Source organism: Microtus pennsylvanicus, chromosome 6, assembly GCF_037038515.1.
Source record: "Microtus pennsylvanicus isolate mMicPen1 chromosome 6, mMicPen1.hap1, whole genome shotgun sequence".
Taxonomy (NCBI): domain Eukaryota; kingdom Metazoa; phylum Chordata; class Mammalia; order Rodentia; family Cricetidae; genus Microtus; species Microtus pennsylvanicus.
This window is the reverse complement of record NC_134584.1, coordinates 122444224-122466840: the sequence shown is the minus strand read 5'-3', so window position 1 is coordinate 122466840 and position 22617 is coordinate 122444224. Positions and strand designations below refer to the sequence as shown.

General features: G+C 46.9%; 1 protein-coding gene and 1 pseudogene across 6 annotated transcripts in view; both read right to left on the bottom strand.

Moving 5' to 3' along the window:
* The window catches only part of Tcf25 (TCF25 ribosome quality control complex subunit), a 33814-nt gene extending 13067 nt beyond the window's left edge, over nt 1-20747 (bottom strand). For 3 of the 6 annotated variants that reach the window (XM_075977591.1, XM_075977593.1, XM_075977594.1), the window contains exons 1-11: nt 20260-20747; nt 12798-12959; nt 11711-11785; nt 10854-10972; nt 9624-9689; nt 4836-4918; nt 3628-3758; nt 2506-2605; nt 1743-1836; nt 377-469; nt 143-248 (exon numbers count right to left, since the gene is read on the bottom strand). In XM_075977591.1, the coding sequence (XP_075833706.1) occupies nt 143-248; nt 377-469; nt 1743-1836; nt 2506-2605; nt 3628-3758; nt 4836-4918; nt 9624-9689; nt 10854-10972; nt 11711-11785; nt 12798-12959; nt 20260-20451 (1221 nt within the window). In that variant the 5' untranslated portion in view covers nt 20452-20747. The remainder of the gene's footprint in view (nt 1-142; nt 249-376; nt 470-1742; nt 1837-2505; nt 2606-3627; nt 3759-4835; nt 4919-9623; nt 9690-10853; nt 10973-11710; nt 11786-12797; nt 12960-20259) is intronic. The other 3 variants (XM_075977596.1, XM_075977592.1, XM_075977595.1) reach the window with 3 other exon arrangements.
* Nucleotides 10256-10590, bottom strand: LOC142852601 (small ribosomal subunit protein eS21 pseudogene; annotated as a pseudogene).
* Nucleotides 20748-22617: the final 1870 nt, after the last annotated feature.

The window sequence follows — 22617 nt, the reverse complement described above, 5'->3', positions numbered from 1 at the left end:
GTTCTCCTAAGGCTCTTGGGAGCTACTTGAGCTCTGGCTTGTGCCTTCACCATTTCATCACAGAACCATCCCTCAAACACATAGGGTGTGGGTGAGAAAGGTAAGGGAGACAGACACACAGCTGCACATGGCTCGCACATACCTCCCACTCCTGGAAGAGGTGGATCAGGTACTCATAGTTCCGGGCCCGTAAGGCCAGGTGGTCAATAAGCAGCAGCATGCACAGGGGGTCCTCATCTGGCTCAAGGCTTCCGGAGGCAGCACAGTAAGTGGAGAACAAGGGAGACAGAGGAAGTGTTGTCATGGCTGGAGACCCCACAGATCTGGGACCACTGTGGTGGGGACAGGTAGCCATGCAGCCAAAGTGAATCCTCACCTCAGGATGAGCTTGCAGTACTCCAGCGCAGTACGTGGGCATCCTCGCTTCTCCAAGAAACTCATCTGCTTGTAGAGGGCCAGATAGAAGCTCCTAGATCAGAGACAGTTACCTGCGCATTAGTGACGGAAGAGCAGAGCATGGCAACGGGAAGGGCCAGCACTGTGTCCACCCTCTGGGTTGCGATCGAAGTTCCTATGTGGCTAGATACAGGGTTTGTGACCATTCCCTGCGTGTCTGCAGGAAATGCGTGCTCCTCATTATTTAGTAATAAATATACTTAGCCATGAAAATCAAGCTTTTCCAGTTCTGAGACATGGTCTGACTCTACAGCCAAGTCTAACCTTGAATAAAATGGCTCAGAGATCTTCCTACTTCAGAATGCTAATCCGTTCATGGGTGCCACTATCCTAGGCTACAATCAATGTCTTTTCTTTTCTTTTTTTTTCTGGTTTAAGAGGAGATCTCATGTAGCCCAGGTTGGTATCAAATTTACTATGTAATCAAAGATGACCTACTACAGGCATGTGCCACCACACCTGGCTAAACCCGTCTTCCTGCTAGCTATTTACTGGTTACCTTTGAAGGAAAAGAATTAGAACCTATGTAATTATACTCTTTTTTTAACTTATGCTCAGATTTACCAGTTGTCATAGCATTACACCTGGAAGCACAAAGCTGGATGGCTTTAGTCATCTTGGCGACTTAATTTTAGAAATTGTTTCAAAGTAGAGTTTAACTAGAAGAGACAAAAGTAATACACAGGAACCCAGAGGAGGAGATTCAGTCCCAACATTCTGTGCAGGAGATCAGACAACAGCTGTAGCTAAGGTGGCAGGACTTCCTATAACGGAAGACCAGGGTATGCAGAGAAGCAGAGTGCTAGATGGGAGGGAGGGAGACACATACGAGCTAAAACCAGAGGGTGGGCAGGCTTAGAGAAACATGGTAAAGAGAATCCTCTCCGTGTGATCCCCGACGTCAAGCTGTGCCCGTGCTCATCTCAGACTTAAGAATCAGGAACAAAACTGCAAAGCACGCTAAATAGTTTAACCTCCCTGGGAATGGGTCTTCCTCCAAACACACAGAGAGCATGATTCCAGCCCTCGCTGTTCTGTGGCTTGTCAGGCTCACTTATAACTTGAATAGGTTTACTGTTGGGCCAATCTGATGCCTGATTCCCTGAGCCCAGCCCTCTACAGTTCAGCAGTGAACATACCAAAGCTTAGACGGTGCTCTGAATTGTCAAAGCCCTGATCCATTCCCTGGGACAGTCTTACATCACCTGTTCCCCACTAAGCTCATAAGAGTCACTCATGTGACTTGAAGGTAGCCCGTTACTCACTCTAGGGTGGCCCAAACTCACCTGTTCTCAGGTCTGCGGTAATCCAGCCTGCAAGTCCCACTGGTGAGACTGAACAAGGGGTGGAATGCACACTCCATGCTGTACAGTGCTCTCTCTGTGGGCCACAAATACCAGAGGATGCTGTCACAGACAAATGACTATAACTCTCTCCTCTAACAACTCAAAACAAGGAACATTCTGGAAGGAGGGAGGTCATGAACTGGGACCCTGCAAGAAAGAGGGCGCACACAGGACTCCCCAGGTATTCCTCCACGACAGCTGGTGCTGCGATCTGCTAACGCTGAGCACCCCCACGTGTACACCACAGGCACCCGCACAAAGCCTGCACATGTACGCCATAGCAGCCCCATTTCCGACAGCCAGAAAACAACCTGTATGTCCATCAACTAGTCGACACCCAGACCAAGTACACAGCAACATCAGGGTGCAAGCATGGCGCATGCTCCAACACAGACAGCAAAGACGACAAAGGAAGAAGCCAAACACAAAAGCCATGTTTGCATGACCTCTACACTTCAAGCATAACTACAAAGAACACTAGTTGTTCCCAGGACTGAAGGACAGGGGCTGCTTACAGACAAAAGGGTTTAAAACGGATGGATACAGACTGTGGTAAAGGCTATACACCTGCGTGCACTAAAAACAGTGAGTTGTACATTCTACACAAGTGAATTCTATCTCCATGAAACATCCTTTGTCATCTCATGAAGCAGCATTTGCCTGTGAGCTGGAGGGGCTCGAGCGGCAGATGCAGCTGGCTCACCTATAAGGTCTCGAGCCATTTCCTGATCCTCCTGAAAGCGGCAGGCGTCACTGAGCTGCAGGAGTGAGTCGACATGATAGGGACTTGTCTGGAGCAGAACCTGTTGGAAAGGAAGATAATTTTACAGAAAAACTGTAGGTAGCACCCTCATAGGACATGCCTCAGAGGGCACCAGGCCATGCCCCATGCCGAGAAAAACCATCAAAAATGAAAGTCATAGTTTGTTTTGCTTTCAGTCTTTTTTTCTCAAACTTTATTTATTTAATATGCATCAGTGCTCCAGCTGCATATATAACTTTCTGCCAAAGAGGGCATCAGATCCCACTACAGATGGCTGAGAGTCACCATGTGGTTGCTGGGAATTGAACTCAGGACCCCTTGTAGAGCAGCCATCTCTCCAGCCCTAGTTTTTGTTTTTTTGAGCCAGGGTTTCACTACGTATCCTTGGCTGGCCTCTAACTCAAGAGATCTACCTACCCCTGCCCTAAGTGCTGGGATTAAAGGGCTACACCACCATGCCTGGCTCGTAGTTCTTTTACCTCAAGGTGCGTGGTGTTGTGGCTCAGCTGAACCACTGATGCAGTTCAGTGGGAGCTCAGAATTGGCCTAATTCCCCAAACAACAGCAATGGAAACTAGAATTTTTTATCCTCCTGAAAGAACTGTGACATCATTCAGGGAATCAGGTACTCAAAGGCACAAACAATGAGCTCTTCCTTGTCCTCGGTGATTGCAAACTCAACTGTGGCCCAGGCATGGGGTTGGCAGGGGACCTGGAGACAACACCGGCTGTAGCAGCACAGAAGGGACAGGCTATCTGGAGAATGGAACCAAGCATTCCCCCTGCCATAACACCTAAGCCAAAGGCAGCTGGGAAAAGATCCCACAATGCCCTGCACACAGTTTGCAGAAGGGAACCGAGAGCAGAGTGTGGCTCTCCTCTGAGAGGCTACACTGTTAGTTCTAAGCACACTTCCTCCAAATACAGGGTCTGATTGCTCTGCACACATTCTCAGGGAAAGCAGCTGCTCTCAGACAAGCCTCCCCAAGTCACAACTGGACCTGGCCCAGGAACAGTGCACTGCTTGACCCCCAACCATCAGGAAGCTGCGGGGTTACGCACCACAATGTTGTTTGGCTCCATGGATTCCACAGCCACCAGGAACTTGTGCTGTGCTTGTTGGTACTCCTCGTTATGCTCAAATGCAAAGAAAGAAAGGCCTTTCTTGGATTCCAGCAGCCGCATTGATAGACCTGGAAGAAATATTGCTCAGGAGGGTGTGCTGGGGGCCAGGCTGGGGCACTGTGGAGGACTCCTCAGCTCTAGGCAGTCACAGCCGTCCTGTTCCTGGCACAAGTATGCTACATGAACACAACTCAAACTGAGTGTCTGGGGCAGGCTGGCCAGTTCTAGTCCTATACAGGCTATGAGCCGTTATCTGCCAAGAGCTCCTGCAGAGGGCTCAGACCTGCTCACACTGAATGAGCTGTACCAAGACCTCGAGTCCTGTCTGTTTCGCTTCCTCAGATCCACCCAGAGTACACACAGGAGGGAAATGTGTCAGGTCAGTATGAATGGCTAGGACCAATACTAGAGACTACAGCACATGTATCTGCATGGTAGAACACCATGCCCAGGTTCTTGAGATTAGCATCCAAAAGGCTATGCAGTGAGCACTGCACCAGGACCTACGGTGAGGGTGACTTAAGACAGATACTCTTTTCTGTTCCTTCTATACAATGTTGGGTGCACAGGGACATTTAATTTCCCCCTGAGAAATTTCCACTAAACAAGCCAGTAATTCTTGTTCCCCTAAGGATGGAGTCTGGCAGGACTACATGGTCCACAAGCTTGCCTGTATGTGTAGGTGTTCTTGTTGGCAAGGCAAGAGGCCTAGCAGGGACAAAGACACTGTTAAGCACCAGTGCACAGGCCCAGAGCTCCTACACAGGTCTTCACCAGCACAGAAGAACCGGGACTCTTGGGGAGGGGCGGGGCTACTACACCACTATCACCAGTACAGCCACACACCACTGTGGGTTCCCTGCCCTGACCCTCAGAGGGGCTTTCATGCTGGTCAACTGAGACATGAAAAAGGGTCTCTGGATATTATATTTCTATACCACACAGCCAAGTATCTAAAGAGGACATTTACTTCATGCCCTCCTGCCTCTCTGTACTGCTGCCCTCTTCCTTTAAATTATGCACATTTGGTAGCTTGCTATGAAATAGAAAACCGTAACAATTTAAAATAAAGGGTGACTGCCCAAGAGAACTGAGAGTATTCGTACCAAATCTAAGTCACTGCCCAAACCCCAGCAGGGCCTCACCGGGTTTGCTGTATCGGGGCCAAGTGGTCTTAGGGGTTGTCAGCCATGTGCACTTAGGATATACACGCGGTCTCTGTCGAGGCCTGGAGAAACAGAACACAGCAGTTTCACTTTCATGGTGGATGCGACCAGGCTGGTCTGCCTAATCTTCATGGAAACTGCAAAACTCAAAATGGAGGCAGGAAAGGTACGTGGAAGTCAAGTGTGAGTAGAGCGGTTAGCGGACAAGACGGGGTGGATGGAGCAGAGTACTCGTAACAGCACAGCCACCACCACAGTCAGAGACAGAGACAGGAATCCAGGCTGGAGGTGAAGCTCTGAGAATCTTCCCAGCACATGTGAGGCTCTAGGTTCATCCATAGCAATAATAAAATAAAAGAGAAAGTTCAAACAGTCCAATAAATAGGCGGGGGTGGGGGGAGGAGGAGAGGGGGACCAGAAGTGGTAGCACACAGCTTTAATCCCAGGACTCAAGAAGCAGATGTAGGTGGATCTCTGTGAGTTTAAGGCTGGTTTGGTTTACCCAGAGTGCTCCAGACATCCAATGATACATAGACAAAAAGACAGGCCTGAGAAGTATTCTGTTGACAGATGTGAGCTATAGAGTTGGCTCCCCTTGGGTATCAGGCAGAACAAACGTAACCCTTGGTTACGGCTGAGTGCCGGGGAATGAGATAAATACCTGACTGATAAATCAATACAGCAATCTAGAAAGGAAGCAACGGCAATAAGGAGAACCCTGAAGGGCACCTGCACATTTCAGAAGGACATCAGCCTGACAGGATTGCGGGGAAAGGAAGGCCAGGCTCTTCACATAGATCCTGCATGGATCACAGCAGCCACGCCCTCCCCACCTTTCCATGTCCTGAGCAGATGGTGAGCAGTAGGGCACAGATGGAAGGGGAGGAGGAAGGAGCCGTCTCGCTTCCAGGAGGGGAAACATCGGGTTGCTGAGTGAGTCACATGTGGATGTGTGTTGTTCTGCTTCCTTGATAATTTGAGATACTTTGAAAAGAATGAGTAACAAGTTGTATTTCTGGAAACAAGATAGAAAGGCTTATTTTTTTTCTCTCTCAAAAAGAAATAAAATAGCTGCAGGAGAAAACCAAGTGTATTAGAGAAACAGAGTCAAACTCTGAAGGAAAGATAGGCAGTTACCCACAGACAGTTCCTGAACGGGGGACTGTCCCCAGCCTACAGGAGCTGGGAAGGCCTAGCCTGAAGTAAGCCTTTCACCTGGACGGGGTTTAGGGTACAGAGTGGTGGGCATGCTCAGAGAGGTTTGGGGAGGAACTCTGGACAGATATTGTCAACAGGAAGATGAAGTCCCCAAAAGAGCACTGGCCACACTGGAAGGAGAAAAGGCTCAGGCTTTGCCTCAAAGCAGCAGGGTAAGGGTGGAGAATGAAAAGGAAAAACATGGTAGCTTCTGGGACAAGTCTTAAGCAGACATAATTTTTTTAAACATTTTATATTTTTACCCACGGTCTTTTTATGTAGCCTAGACTGGCCTTGAATTTGAGATTCCCGCTTCAGCTTCTTAAGCACAGGGATTACGTGTGAGTGCCACCATGTCTAGCCAAGGACTGTATTTTTTTTAAAAAAATCTTGTTTCAGCCAAGCAGTGATGGCACACGCCTTTAATCCCAGCACTCGGGAAACAGAGGCAGACAGATCTTTGTGAATTTGGGGCCAGCCTGGTCTACAGAGTTAGTTCTAGGATAGGCAAGACTACACAAGGAAATCCTGTCTTGAAAAACCAAACTCAAAACAAATTTTTGTTTTTAAAAGCTTTTTAAAAAAAGATTTGTTTTACGTTTATGAACGTCTTGCATACATGTATATATGTGTACTAGGAGCAAGCCTGGTACCTGTGGATGTCAGAAAAGGGTGTTAGATTTCCTGGGACTGGAATTATGGATGGTTGTGAGCTACCACGTGAGTACTAGAAACAGAACCAGTCTTCCACAAGAGCAACAAGTGCTCTGAACTGGTAAGTCAGCTCTCCAGCCTGTGTTTCATATTTTAAAACTGATCCATGTATTTGTGTTCACACTCATGCACACATGTGTGGGCACATATGTGCCATGGTTCCAGTGTGGAGGTTGGAGGAAAACTTAGGGGAATTAGTTTCTCCTTCCATCGTGTCAGTTTCTAGGACCAACAGTTGCCAGCGGGCAATTTGACTCTCTGAGCTACCTCTCTGGCCCAACTTAAAAGGTTTAAAGAAATAAACACAATACTATAAAAGTAACAAATGAACTGGGGTCAAGGTGGTGCCTGCCTATAGTCCCAGCTGTGCAGCAGTTCAGGACCAGTAGTGAGTGAAGAGTTCATGAGTGGAGACCAGGACTGCGGGTGTTCAATGTGTATGCAGCGTTTGTAAGGCTGTGGATCTCACCCTAGCACTATACAGAATGAAATAAATATAATCATCAATTACTGTAACTATAACTCACAAAAACAGGAATAAAAACTGTAACGAAATGGCAGACAGACAAAGCAGGGTTGCAGGAGAGAGCAGGAGGGTTAGTCCTCATTGTCAGTTTGACAATATTTGCAATCACTGAGACTGTTGTCTGTGAGGGCGATGACAGAAAGACGGACCCTGAATGTGAGCAGCACCAACCAAAGGGCTGAGATACTGGACTCAGTAAAGGGTGAGAAGGGAGTCTGCTTCCTGACTGCGGACACAATGCTTCCTGCCGTCTCACACTCCTGCTGCCAAGCCCTTCCCACCATGACAGACTGTATCCCCTTAGACTGAAAGCCAGAACAACCCCTTCCTCAAGTTTCTTCTGTCAGGTGTTTGCCACAGCAACAAGAAAAGTAACTAATACAAAGAAACAGAAAACTTGGCCCAGGGCAGTACAATTAAGAGAACAATTGATTCACTGATTGATTGATTGATTGGCAAGGCTCATGTATTTCAGGCTAGCTTCAAATTCACTATGCAGCTGAGGGTAGCTCCTGGCCCTCCTGCCTCCTCTCACCAAGTGCTGGGAGTACTTGTGTGTTGGGGATCAAACCCAGGACTTCAAGCATGCTAGGCAAGCACTCTACCAAATGAGCCTATAATTCCAGCCCCAAAAGGGAACATTTAAAGCATAAATATTTTTCATCAATGTTCTCAAAAGAAGACATCAAAGTCAGAAAAATTAAACACTAGAAGTATAAAACAAGAAATAAATAAGCCAGGCATGATGGCCTATACCTTTAATCCCAGTACTTGGAGAACAGGAGCAGGTGGATCTCTCTGAATTCCAGGCTTGCCTGGTGTATGCACTGAATCCTAGGCCAGCTATGACTACATAGTGAGATTTTACTCCACCACACAAAAACCCATAGGAAACAAAAGAAAAGTAGAAGTAAAGGGCAGGCAAAAAGCCAGTGGACTTAGTCATAATCTAAGAAACAAAAGTAGAAACAACACCAAAGCCCCCAAAACTTCTCATGTCTGCTATGAGAAGAGGCTGACCCTGGGTGGGGTGTGGATCTAAGCCGCACAACTCCTCCATGGGTAGCTCGGCAGCGGGCAGCTCTGTCCCACAGAGCTGTGCAGTCACGGGATGACAGCCAAGAGCTGCACACAATCCAGCATCTGGGGCGAGTACCCAACCCTAGTACATCACAGCATAGAGAATGACAACCTAGAAAACCAGACATGCAAACCAGGCTGCTACAGTGACCAACAGAATTCTCTCGTGGTCACATAAAGCAAGTACTGCCATGTGCTCCTACAGTATACAACCTATTACCAAATAACACGGGGCTGTGGTGAGAGAATGAAAGCCAAAGGTCAAATGACTAAACGGACTAAACTTTTTCAAAAGATGCACTTGTTTTACAATCAGGAAAAAAAACCCCACAAAACTTAGAAAGACAATGCTAGGGGCTGGAAAATGGTTCAGCTATTATGAGCATTTGCTGCCCTTATAATCGGCCTGGGTTTGGTTCTCATCACCCACATGTATTCAACACCAATTCCAGAAGACCTGACACCCTCTTCTGGCTTCTGCAGGTATTGCATGTACACAGTACAATTTCAAACATGCAAACTCTTTGAATGTATTTTCATATATGAAGCACTATATTTTATCTTATCAATATAAATAATATTAAAGAAATAAAAAGACAGTGCTAAGCTAGCCCTGACAGTACAAAGCTTACAATCATAGCACTTAAAAGGCTGAGGCAGAAGGTTAGAGAACTCAAGTTCCAGGCCAGAGAATCCTGGACAATCATGAACAATAAAGCAAAGATAAATCTTTCTAGACATTCTGATGGAGAAGCAGAGAGAATACACATTGCTTCCTAACACAATTCCCAGAGGTGGACCCTTGTACCCTTTTCCTTGACTCATGGGACACCCTGCAATGCTATCCCTGTCACATGTCGCCCAGACACTAAGAACTATTAAAAACCACCACAGATACAACACCTCCTATCACCTCAACTTCGGATTACATAGTTACTGACTGAAAAACAAAAACACGACTTTGAACAACAAGGTCTTTAGCATCTATGTAAAAATATGATGTCTTTCCTAGGGAAGAAGGCATGAAGGACAGACCCCAGGTACATGGAGTCTTGATGACTTCACAAATCATTTCTTTTGACTCATTTCAGAACCAATGCTAAGAGCTCTACTTAATACACTATGGATGCAAACATTTCCCCTAGGAGAACTCACGGCATTCTTTCTGCCTCAGTCTCCCTCTACACAGCCTTCCCTTTACAGTCTGGGAAAGACAGAACCTGCAGAGCACAGAGTGACCGGGGCCTCACCGTTGTTCTCCCAGGACCGCTCGAGCACCAAAATACCTTTTCAGTTCCGTATCTGGATTCAAGTGCCTGAAGAAAAAGTTTAGAAAGAAAAATTATGTTTTTCTACAGTAATTCTAAATTTTTTATAAATTTTCAATTTTTATAAAATTTTATAAATTCACATAAGGATCTAATAGGGAGCTTGGCATGGTGGTACATGCCTGTAATCTCAGTACTTGGAAGGCGGAAGCAGGAGGATCAGAAGTCCCAGCCAGCCTTGAGCACACTGTGAGACCCACTCTCAAAAAACTGACAACAACCTCTGTAGTAAGTACTTATCTGAATGGGAACGGCTGCTCCACACAGCTCAAGAATCCAAGATACATAAAGCTAAAAGTCCTCTAAAATATGAATGAGTGTTTCTTATTCCTTGATATTTCTTAAATGTTTAATAAGCCCGATTTATTTGCTTCTGAGGCTTATTATTATTCTGAGGCTCATTCTGTAGTCCAGGCTGTCCTTGAACTTGTGGCAATCTTTCTGCCTCAACCTAATGAGTCCTAGTATCACAAGCAGAAGCCACCAAACCCAGCACGCATTGCTTCATTTTTTTTTTTTTTTTTTTACTTTTTCTCACTTTTATTTATGACAGATTTCCCCCGATCTCTTCTGGTCAAAAATTCTTGGAGACAATTCCATCAGCTTTAGCCAATCGGAGAATAGAATCATCTGACTCGCCCATCCTGCGAATGGCGCCGCAGATAGCGTAGGTTTTAAACTGGCCATTAAACCGACCTGTGACCCTGTCAACCTCGGCCACGTTCATCTGGATGGACGCGTGGTCCTTGGCACCAATGATGCGGTTGCTCGCGGAGCATTTCCGCGGCACGTACAGGTCCACGAACTCGCCGGCGTCGTTCTGCATGTCGATGTCCTGCCTGCTCGCTAGGCCGCGGGAGCGCAGAAAGTTCATTTTGTTTTTTAAAGGAGCTGAATGTCAAGTTGGTGGCACAGACGATGCGATGCAGGGGATTCCACATGTGAAGTGCACATTCCCCTCTGAACTGCATCCCTACACCTCACCACTATCCCAGAAATAGAGCAGCCCTGTTCTCCTGCCTCCACTTCCCCAGTGCTGGGGCTGATTACAAATGTATATCATCAGATTTGACCGGAAAAAAAGATAGTAATTTTTCTTTTTTTTTTCCCAAATATTGTTTTTTTTCTCCTGAAGTGAGGGCAGGGCTGTACCTGTGCTCCACATACAGGACGTGCTTCCTGGAGTTTAGTGGAGGGGGGCCTGGGTGGCTGAACCCGCTGCTGTCTTCGATCCTCTCTAAGATACGATCAATATCTTCTAGCCCATTTTCCTAAAAGTCAGAACACCTGTTAATCATTGCATTGACTTTCACTGCTAGGATTCTAGGCATGCGCCACCATACCTGGCTCTGACTTTACTTCAATATTATAACCATCGGCAACGGAATGATTTATTTTGAAAAAGAATGATTATGTTGATTTACCTCCTAAAAGACATGATCATACGCTGCACAGACTTCAGAAAGGAGACATGTCTCACTAGAGAAAGCCAGAAGAGCTGGATTCACAGACTCAGAGGGCCCTGGAAATCACAGGCTAAAACACCACATCTGTTCTCCAGAGGAGCTTACCTCCCTGGGTAAGCCGAGTCATGACCCTTTGCTGGACGGTAACAAAACTATGACTTTTTTTTTTCTTCAGAACTACAGTAAACTGGGCATGAGGCAGGATTGTACCGTCTGATGACAGATCCAGTGGCCTCTACACTCACTACCAACTTAAGCCATTAGGATAAGACAAAAGTAGGTTGAGCAGGGAAGAAATCTAGAAGGAACGCTCACCTCAAAACACAGAACCCAAGAGTGAGGTCTGACAACCAGGAAGCAAAGGGCACAAGGCAGAGCAAGATCTGTAAGTGATGTTCCCTTTGTTCTCCTGACCTCTCAGCCACACTTCAGTGGGAAGCAATCAAAATGTTCAATAAAACAAAACTTTCTTCAGAAGCAGCCTGAGGGACCATCAGGAACAGTGAGGCTCAGGCAGAGGAACCAGCCAGTTTGACAACATACCGAGGATTCTCCTGTGCAGCTTTTCTTATTTTTCTGCTTCTTTTTCTTCTTTCGGAGTTTGCCACTTGCATTAGACTAATGGAAGGAGACATTTTAATCAATGGAAAGAAATAAAATCGAAAACATTAAGAACTACGCAACAGCCAGGTATGGTGGCGCACGCCTTTAATCCCAGCACTTAGAAGGCAGATACAGGTGGATCTCTAAGTTTGAAGCCAGCCTGGTCTATATAGAGAGTTCCAGGCTAGCCAGGGTATATAGTGAGACTCTGAATTAAAATAAAATAAAATGCTGGGCGGTGGTGGCGCATGCCTTTAATTCCAGCACTGAGAGGCAGAGGCAGGTGGATCTCTGCAAGTTCAAGGCCAGCCTGGTTTACAAAGTTAGTTCCAGGACAGGCTCTAAAACTATAGCAAAACCCTGTCTCTAAAAACCAATAAATAAATAAATAAAAATTTAAAGAACAAGTTCAATTCCCAGCGTGATAGTCCTCCTTCTTTTCCCCACATCCTCAAGTTCTTCCAATTCACTTGCATTTCTGCAGTAAGAAACAACTCCCAAGGTCCTCCCCAGTGACAAGGTGGGCGTGGCCTCTCATACCCTGCCCTGATGTGCCTCAGGACTTCCCATACCTACAGTAGACTTAGCTAGCAGGACCATCCAGTCACCTGGCAACTGTCTTTCTCTCTTCATTTTGCCAACCATTTCCTGCTGTGCTCTACCTGCCCCGAATGGGGACTCACTGGGTCAGGGTTCCTCACGGTGGGCCCTACCTCTGCTCTCCTGCAACACCTACAGTAGTCAAGTCCTTCTGTGAGAACTCAGGCTTCACCAGACAACATCTGATCAGACACAGACACTCTTGAAAGAGGCAGGTAGACACTCTACATGGTACCCATGAGGCTAATAATGGCCTTCAGATTCCCAAAGAAACCTCACCTAGGTTCCTCAGGGCAACCAGACAATTGATGAGCTCAAACTCAGAAGAATTCAGGAAACTGGTGGGACAGGGTACTGAGCTGCTAGTACCCTGGGGCCTTTCCTCTGACATGCCTCAGTCACCCCATCACCGTATGACCGCCTATACCTGTTCTGGGAACCCTGCCTTGGCCTCGTCCTCATCTTGCTTCGCCTCTGGGTTTCCACGCTGAGCCCTTCCTTTGTTCCCTGATGACACAGAGTCTGGCAGGGCACTGTCAGACCTCTCCCCATTTACCACAAGGTCATCCTCAAGATCTTCGATGTTTATCTAGAAAAAAAAAGACAAGAAGGACATGAAAGCAGCTGAGCATCACTGTCCAGTGTACACGGACACACTTGAAAATGGAAAGGCTCTGAAGGGGTCAGGGTGCAGTAGTGAGAAGGAAGAAGTATCTGGTCCGTGCAGCACAGCACATTCCAGAGCTTCTGAGTGACTTCTGGCTCAGTCGCGCACCCAGGCGAAATCAACGGTTGAATGGTGCACAGCACCATCATCTTTAGGCACGACATTCAGAATCCCAGACCACAGGACCCCATTTACTGAATACCTCCCAAAGGCAACTTCAAATTTCTTCTTCTTTTTTTTAAATGTTTATGGGTATTTTGCCTACATGTACCACATGTATTTCTGGTGCCCATGGAAGCCAGAGGAGGGTGACATATCCCCCGGAACTAGAGTTATGAGGCATCAATGTGGTTCAAACCTGGGTTCTCTGTAAGAGCAGCAACCAGTGTTCTTCACCACTGAGCCATCTCCAGCTTCAACAAACTACTTTTAAGTCTGTTAGACTTGCCAGACAAGGTACCACAATGCCTGTGACAGGCTGCTAAAAGAGAAGCTACTTTTCGAATTGGCAGAAGGAAGCCAGCAGAACTCTTCATTCCGGAGAGTGATTATGTACCTGAAAATCAGGAATAGCAGCTATCTATGTACAGGCAGAACTGAGAAGACGTCTGGAAACATCACAGATATTTCCCTTTGATTGTTCACAAATAGAACACTAACACATTCTTTCCTCACAGAATATTCACTTGCAAACCTTGCTAATAATGATTCCTCAGGAGGGCAGAGGACAAAAAACAACGAGAATGGGCAAGAGGACAAGTTTAGCAGCCAAGAGCACTGGCTGCTCTTCCAGAAGACCTAGGTTTGAGTCCCAGCACCTACAAGTCTGCTTACAATCTTCCATGTTCCAGTCCAGGGATCCAATGCAGCATTCCAGCCTCTGTGCACACCAGGCACACATGTGATACACAGGCATACATGCAGGCAACACACACACACACACACACACACACACACACACACACAAATAACCTTAAAAAATGAACACGTCTCTCATTACCCTTGCGCTGTTGAACGCACTGTGTGTGGCAGTAAGAATTTAGTTTCACCTTCGACGGGCAGTGGTAAGGCACACCTTTAATCCCAGCACAAGAGGCAGAGGCAGGAGGATCTCTGTGAGCTCAAGGTCAGCCTGGTCTACAGAGCTAGTTCCAGGACAGCCATGACTATTACACAGAGAAACCCTGTCTGGGGTCGGGGGAGAAGGTTTAGTTCCACTTTATAGATACATAATAATAAACTGAATCCCATCCAAACAAAGGCCTACCCTCTGTCCTGGTTTCTGGGCAGTTAACATCTAAGCAAGCCTCTGGTCATTCTCCACAGTAATGTCCTCTTCATTGGGGATTCAATCCACACTGTCCAAAGGACTTACAGGGGCCCTGAGGCCAAGTCACGTGGTAGCAACATGATCTAATGTGGGTATCCAAAGTCACTATTTCATCCTCCAGAAGCACCGCAGAGCCAGGTCAGCTAAGTGAACTACACAGTAAAGCCCCATTCAAGGAACTCCACCAGCAAACTGCAGAACCAGCTCATCTTGCAACCCCCATGCCAAAAAGAGACAAAGAACCTGAACATGGAAACTCACGTCACGTTCCCCGGCTGGGAATGCTTCACGCACACGGTCATGGACATCTGAAGGACTGGAGGCCCACCTGGTCGACAGAGCAAGCATGGCCTCCGGTACTTCCCTCTGTCCACGCTCTGTCCTTGCACACTCTGTACGTGTTCCCTGACGTAAGCCACACAACAAAATTCTTATTTCTCACGATTTACTAACCCTGCAAGGTGGCCTTGAGAGCCCCATAGTAGGAACTAGTGTCAAAAAGACAGTCACATGAATTTTCCCCTCACATTCTGTAGCTGTAAGGGAAAAGTCATGCTCATTCAGGTTTATATGCGGTTGGTGAAAGATTTATATATTGTTTACATATTGTTCTAATATAATAAAATTACTGTAATGTGCACCAAAAAGCTACTTTTTTTTTCAGACAGGGTTTCTCTGGGTAGCTCTGGGTCTTGGAACTCACTCTGTAGACCAGGCTGGCCTCAAACTCGGAGATCCATCTTTAAAGTCATGGAGCACCATGCCTGGTTCCAACTTTTTTTTTTTTTTAAAGACAGAGTCTCACTAAGAAGCCAAGGCTGGCCTTGAACTCTTATCAACCTTCCTCCCACCACACCCAACTGAGTCAATTTTTTAAGTTAATTTTGTTTGTTGTCCTTGTTCTTTCGAGTCTATATGCACGTGCATATATATACACGCACACATACAGTATATACAACTTTTAAAAAAAGGTCTATTTTATGTACACGAGAGCTCTATATGCATGTACAACTTTATGCCAGAAGAGGGCATCAGATCCCACTATAGATGGTTGTGAGCCACCATGTAGTTGCAGGGAATTGAACTCAGGACTTCTAGAAGAGCAGCCAGTGCTCCTAACACCTGAGCCATCTCTTAGGCCCCCACACAATACAAAGAAATATATATAATATATATTATATAGAGACCATACATATAGATTATAATGTTATTTATATCTATATTTTATATTATATTCATGTGTACAGGTATAACGTGATATTTCTTTATAAAAACATACTTAAGTATATTTAACATATAATAGTTTGTATTATATATAGTATTATAAAATATATAATACAAGGGGCTGGAGAGATGGCTCAGTGGTTAAGAGCATTGCCTGCTCTTCCAAAGGTCCTGAGTTCAATTCCCGGCAACCACATGGTGGCTCACAACCATCTGTAATGGGGTCTGGTGCCCTCTTCTGGCCTGCAGACATACACACAGACAGAATATTGAATACATAATAAGTAAATAAATATTTAAAAAATTATATATAATACAAATAAAGAAACAATATATCTATACATATAGTATATTATAGCCTCTCTATATATTACAAATATAAACATAATAAAAATATAACATTTACACATTCTGTATGTATACATATATAATATATCTATATAGAGAGTGTACACACACACACTTTTGTTTTTGCTTTTTTGAGACAGAATCTCTACATGTGACCCTGGCTATCTTAGAAGTCACTCTGTATACCAGTCTAGCCTCAACTCACAGAGATCTGCCTGCCTCTGCATGTGCCACCATGACCAGGAGACCATATCCCTTTGCCTGCCCCCACCCCAAAACAGGGTTTCTCTGTGTAGTCTTGGCTGTCCTGGATCTCACTCTGTAGACCAGGCCAGCCTCAAACTCAGAGATCTGACAGCCTTTGTCTTCCTAGTGCTGGGATTAAAAGCATGGGCCACCATGGCCCAGTTGAAACCATATCTCAAAAAAAAAAAAAGAAAAAGAAAAAGAAAAGAAAAAAAAAGGCGTGTGGCGGTGGTGTACTCCTTTAATCCCAGCCCCAGCACTTAGGAGGAATAGGCAGGCAGATCTAGCATGCACAAGACCCTAGGTTCAATCCCCATCACTGAACAGAACATACTAGTACTCAGCAATAAGAAAGAGCAAACCAGGAATACTCAAAACAAGTGTGCTCTGAGCAAGGGTCCAGGAGAAGTGAGCACATACCAGATGTCTAAAGCATGAACAATTCACACAGTTGGAAATGTCAAATACAGATTAGATGCTGCAAGTAGATATATTTTATTATATACCTTGAATAAGTTGATTTCCTCTCTCTCTCCTCTCTCTCTCTCTTTTCTTTGAAACAGGATCTCACTAAGTAGCCCTGGCTGGCCTGGAGCTTAATATACGGTCAAACTGCCCTCTAACACAGAAATCCTGAGTGCTGAGATTCAAGGTATGTGCTACCATGTTCAGCAATAAATTGATTTTTAAAAATTCTTCTGATTGAGCCTGGCAGTAGTGGCACAAACCTTTAATTCCAGCACTCAGGAGGCACAGTCAGGTGGATGTGAGTTTGAGTCCAGCGTGGTCTACAGAGCTAGTTCCAGAACAGTTAGAGCTATTACACAGAGGAAACGTCTTCTGACTGAAATAATAAAGATGATTTCTAATGTAAAGTCTTTACCTTGCTTCCTTCTCCAAAGAAGACATCATCAACCCCTAAGAATATATCCAAGTAAACCACTTACAGTAATGTTTCTAGAGTGCTTTTGTCCCCTTCATTTCCAACAGCACATTTCTGCATTGTTGAGTGCTGATCCATGCCCAGCATATGCTACACACTGCACCCATGAGTTTATGCAGTATTCATGACAGTCCTACGAGTTAGCAAGAGCATCCTTGCATCTGATTCCACAGCCTTGCATGCATGTCTTATTAAAATCATCACAGATTGGTATGCATGTTGGGTGCCAGACACTATCCTGAGCAGCTGGGGTATATCAGTGAGCAAGAGAGTCTATGTTTCCAAGAAACTTCTATTCCAGCAGTGGAAAACAATCAGCAAACACACAAGAATATAGTGTGCTTGTGGTAGGTACGTGCCGGGGGGAAGGAAAGAAAAATCAAAACACAGAATCAAAGGAATGTGGCTGAGGCTGGTTGTAAGGGGAGATGCAACCAGAAGGATAACACCTAAGCAAGCCCACGAGAGGCGAGAGTAAGTCTTATGTGAGCATATCAACAAAGAAGACTGCAGCCAGGGACAGGGGGTACAGCGAGGTCAGGGCGGCTGGAACACAGTGAGCAAGATTAGAAAAAGATGAGGTGGGGGAGACCTGTCCTGCACGAACCTGGCTCCTGACAACTGCTGGGAAGGGAGAGCTATCAGCTGTGTATTCAGAACAGAGTGTAGAGAACAGCAGTAATGAAGTCTCCTGTGCACCTGGAGCTGAAGACGCTGTACACATTAGACAATGTTAAAATTGGGTGGAATCAGTATGAATGTTAATAACTTCTTCAAATTCTGATGTTAGTTTTCCTATAACTATGCAAAGACTTTGGAGGATGATGGAGCATTTTGATTCTCTAATTGGCAATTGTTGAATTCTTCCGCAGTGCCTTGAGGAACAGAACTGTCCATCCAACAGCAAGGCAGACTATCCATTCAATATATATCAATATTCCTTTGTACATTACAGAGGATTTGAAAAAACTGTGATCACAGCTGATTGTTCAGCCTCCTAAAGGTGCAGTGTCAGAAATAGTGCTTCAGTTTGTATTCGGTTCTTACTATCTTGGTTACTATCTTACAGTCTTGGTTGCTTTGTAGGTGATCCCCTGAGCCCAAACTCAAGTCCTCTGGAAAAGCAACAAGGGCTCTAAACCACAGTTATTTCTTTGGCCCTTTTTCTTTCCTACTTCAATTATGTGGGCTAAGCCAGTAATACAGAGAAAGAAGCAGCTGAGCGGTGACCAGCCTGGGCTCCAGAAGCGGCAAGGTAGCCAGCGGCTTGCCACTTAAAAAAGAGGCAGGTGAACAGTTCAAGAGAGCGGAGGGGCTGGAACAAAGGGAGGCACACACAGAGAACTGAGGCTAAAGGTAGAAAGCTGGAAAGAGCCAGGAAGAAAAAATGCAAGCCTTGATCACCGGAGGAAGAGTTCCAGAGAGCTGTAAAATCTTCAGGGCCAATGGTCTCAGACACCCAAGGTCTGAGAGCTAACACCAGTTGCTGCCGAGGGAGGAATCTGGATGCTGAGGAAGACTCACATAAAGGAGAAGAATGTGATGTCCGAGATCTGATTAAAAATCACCTCGTGGAGAGAAGGGAGCGAGATAACATTAAAGACATGCAGACTGAATGAATGTAACTGGGAACTGGGCCACGGGCACATAAGGGGGATTTGTATTTCCCTTTATTTTTTTATTATTTATTATGCATACAATGCTCTGCCTGCATGTGTCCCTGCAGACAGAAGTTGGCACCAGATCTTATTACTGGTGGTTGTGAGCCACCATATGGTTGGTAGGAATTGAACTCAGGGCCTCTGGAAGAGCAGTCAATGCTCTTAACCACTGAGCCATCTCTCCAGCCCTATTTTATTTTTTATTTATAAGATAAGGCCACATGCTTCTGCTTCTTTGAAGATGGCACTGTTAATGCTTTAGTGTGTATCTTTTAAAAAATGTTTATTTTGATGTGTATGGGTGTTTTGCCTATATGACTGTGCACCAAGAACAAGAAACAGAAGGAACCGGAGCTACGTTCAGGCTGAAAATCAGAGGAGGAAGAGTTCTGCCAGAACAAGGGGAGGCTTCAGTCCCACTACCACCACAGACTGCACATCAATCCCTCTCCTTCCTTCCTGGAGAGGCCAACGATCTCTGAATCAAACTCCTAAAATGTTTACGACATTTCCCACGCTCCTCAATATCTTTGTATATGGACTTTTAAACCTGCCAATCGATAAAAGCAGGGGACAACCCACTGCAAGGTTATTACAAAGGACTTCCAGACAAGTTTTCACTCACTCAAAAATGGCCACTGAAGCCTTACCATATGTGCACACTGGAGACACTAAACGACTGAGACAGACATATTATCTGCCCACACATGAAGCCAGAATCATAATTCATGCACATATGGAAACTGCAGACACAGGTCAGGCAGCCTCAAAGAAGAACATTATGGGACTCGAGTGCTACACATTTACTGCGTCAGACACCTGCCGCAAAGGATGAGTTAGGTACAAATGCTGGGACAGACAGAAGTGCTGTGGCAAATAAACCGAGACGTTTGTCAAGAGCTAGAATCGAGACCCCTCGAGTGGCTGACAGGAAGCCATGCCTACCGCTGTACAGCACTCCCCCCAGATAGCACAACCCTACCCCTTCACTGACGCCTAGACCCAACTGAACCCCACCTTCCACTCACCAACCCTGCGGGCCCTCCCCTTAGCTATCTCAGAGGTCATGACCCTCCCGCCCTGACGTCATGGCCCGGTCCTGCCCCTATGTCACACCACGCCTCTAGACATTGGCCGGAGACACGCCCTATCCTGCAGCGAAGTCCTGTCACTCAACCCCTTGACAGCATCCCGCCCCCCCTCCCCGCAACCTTTAGGAGCCCCTTCGCTCAGCATTTTCTCCCACCTTCCACTCGATTTCGGCCGGGGAGCCCCGCCCCTCGCCACCACCCCGACAGGCTCTGCAGCACTGCCTCATCACCCCACCCACCCTCCCGAAGACCCGCCTTCCCCGATGCAGCGCAGTCCCTTCACTCCGCCCACTCGCTTGCAGTCTAGACTCAACTTTAGGCCACCTTCGTATGACGTCATGCCCCCCACCCCGTCCCCTCTGGCTGCCCAGCTCCTTACCAGCTCGAACCGGTTGTTGACACGGACTCCTTCCTTCCCGGCGCCCCCGGGGCGCCGGCCACCCGATCCTTGTTTTGGTCCCTCTTCCTCCGCGTCATCGTCATCTGGGAGGACAAACTGCAAGGCGTCGGGCCCTAGGGGTTCCTGGCCGCGCTGTTCCCCCCTCAGCCTCCGGAGGGCCCGGCGCGACATAGGACCCGACAGCCTGATGTAGGCAGAGGGACGAGGAAGAGCAGGCTAGCGGCGGCGCCTGCGCACTTGCGGCGCGCTGGCGCAAGTTGGCGTGTCGCGTTTGCGCGCAGCGGCTCTCCGGAACTTCCTCCCAATCACCCGTGCAGCCCGAGAAGGTGCGAGGGTGGCCCGGAGAGTTCTCGCGAGAGTTGGGCCCTGGCGGCGGCCCGGCGCCGACCGTACTGCAGTATTTCTTCGGCTTTCGAGGGGTATGGGTTGCAGACAGCAGGCTGTGACGTGGACGGGAACGCGCAGGCTCAGAACGCCGCACGCCACGCCACTGACGTGTTCCCGGGGCTGGCGGGCGGCGTGGGGGCGGGGTTGGTTAGGTGGGGCCAGGTGAGGAGGAATGGGAGCAGGTACGCACAATGCTGACGTCTGCATGCGAAGATGGGACCGTGGAGCCCAAGTCTGCGTAGCCTACCCTTGCGACCTGTCCTATGGTCCCCACCTCCACATGGCTACTAGACTGCAAAGGGACGGTTTCCGCCTTTATAAACAGTCTAGGCCGAGGAACATCGTCAAGACAGATTCCTGCATAGCTCCTCTCTGAGATGCACGGAACCGAGTTAGGCACTAGGAGTTGCTTTTTTTTTTTTTTTTTTTTTTTTGGCTCGTGTTCTTGTGGTATTGGGTGAGGAGTAGCGTGGATTCTAATTCAGGAAGGTTTTCACAATAAGGATGTAGGGACCTTCTGCACAGATCTGGCTCTGTTTTCTTTCTTTCCTTCTTTAAAATAAAACAAACCCAAGAAAGATCCGGGCAGTGGTGGCACACACCTTTAATCCCAGCACTCAGGCGGCGAGGCAGGCGAATCTTTGAGTTCAAGGCCAGCCTGGTCTACAGATTTCCAGCACAGAAACCCTGTCTCTGAAAAACAAAAAAAAGCAAACAAACAAAACACCGAAGATCTTGGCTGTGTATCCCTGACTGGCCTGGAGCTTGCTATGTGGACCACACTGCCCCTTGAACTCATAGGGATTCTCTGCCTCTGAAGGTCCGGGATTACAAAACTGTGCTATGTTTAGGCCCAGTTTTTTATACTTTGGAAAAAAAAATTCCCTAGACAAGCCAGGATTGAGGACCTCCAAAGTACAAATGTAAAATAAACTGGTGTTGGGTCGGACCCTTTCCCACCTTGGGAGCAGAGGAGAGGACACTGTGAGTGGAGGGACAGCCTTCACTGTTGGGCCAAGCCGGTCACTGTTCTAGATTCTTATTTTCAGAGATAGATATCCTTTTACAGGTGAAGAAACTGACTTAATGAGTAAGTAGCCCAGAGAGAACCTGGGTTTCCCTTCATGTGACTTCCCAAATCCCAACAAAGTAGGCTATTTGCAAGGACAGGTGGGCAGGGCAGATCCCTTATTTCCAGCTCTGCTGTGACCCCACTGTCCATGAGCTCCATTCCAGCCTGCCTCCCCTGGGAATCTTGGTTTCTCCCTAGGTTGAATGCTGAGTCCAAAGTCCCAGCCTCCTCCACATCAGGCTCAGCACACCATCTTCACGTCTGTTTTGAGTGTTCAGCACCAGGCTAGTTTCTGTGTCATCTGCGATCGAGTGGTGTGACCAACTTACCCAGAACTCTCAGTCTGGAACCGCTTCTCCTGGGAGAGGTTGTCAACACTGAAGGATGCATCAGGCCCAACCTGGGAGTCAGTCTTCCCTGAACCACTAGCTCTAACTGTGTCTCCCTGAACTGTTGCAGATCTGGTCCTTCAGGAGATCTCGGCTCTGAGCCACTCTGACCTAATATCCAACAGATGAGGCTGAGGCTGGTTCAGTGGGCTGATGTGCAGCCTACTGTTCTGGAAGAGACCAGCAACCCCAATGGGCAGTAAGACAGAAGCACACAGTGCTCTCCTGCCTAAGCAGCCTCAGAACACAAGTGTAGGGAACAGTACAACCTGTAAACATTATCCCTCAGCTCAGCCTAGCTGTTTCCAGTATGGGCTTTTGTTGCTTTCATTTGTGTTAATGTGGAGATCAGAACCTGGGGGGCTGTGTTTGGGAGTGTGAGATAGATATGTGGCTACTTTCGAGTCTGTATATTAGCAGTTGTACTTAGTTCCTAGGAGTGGCTGTCCTGAAGAGCACTACATAAACTTGAGTGTTTTCTTGTCTGAG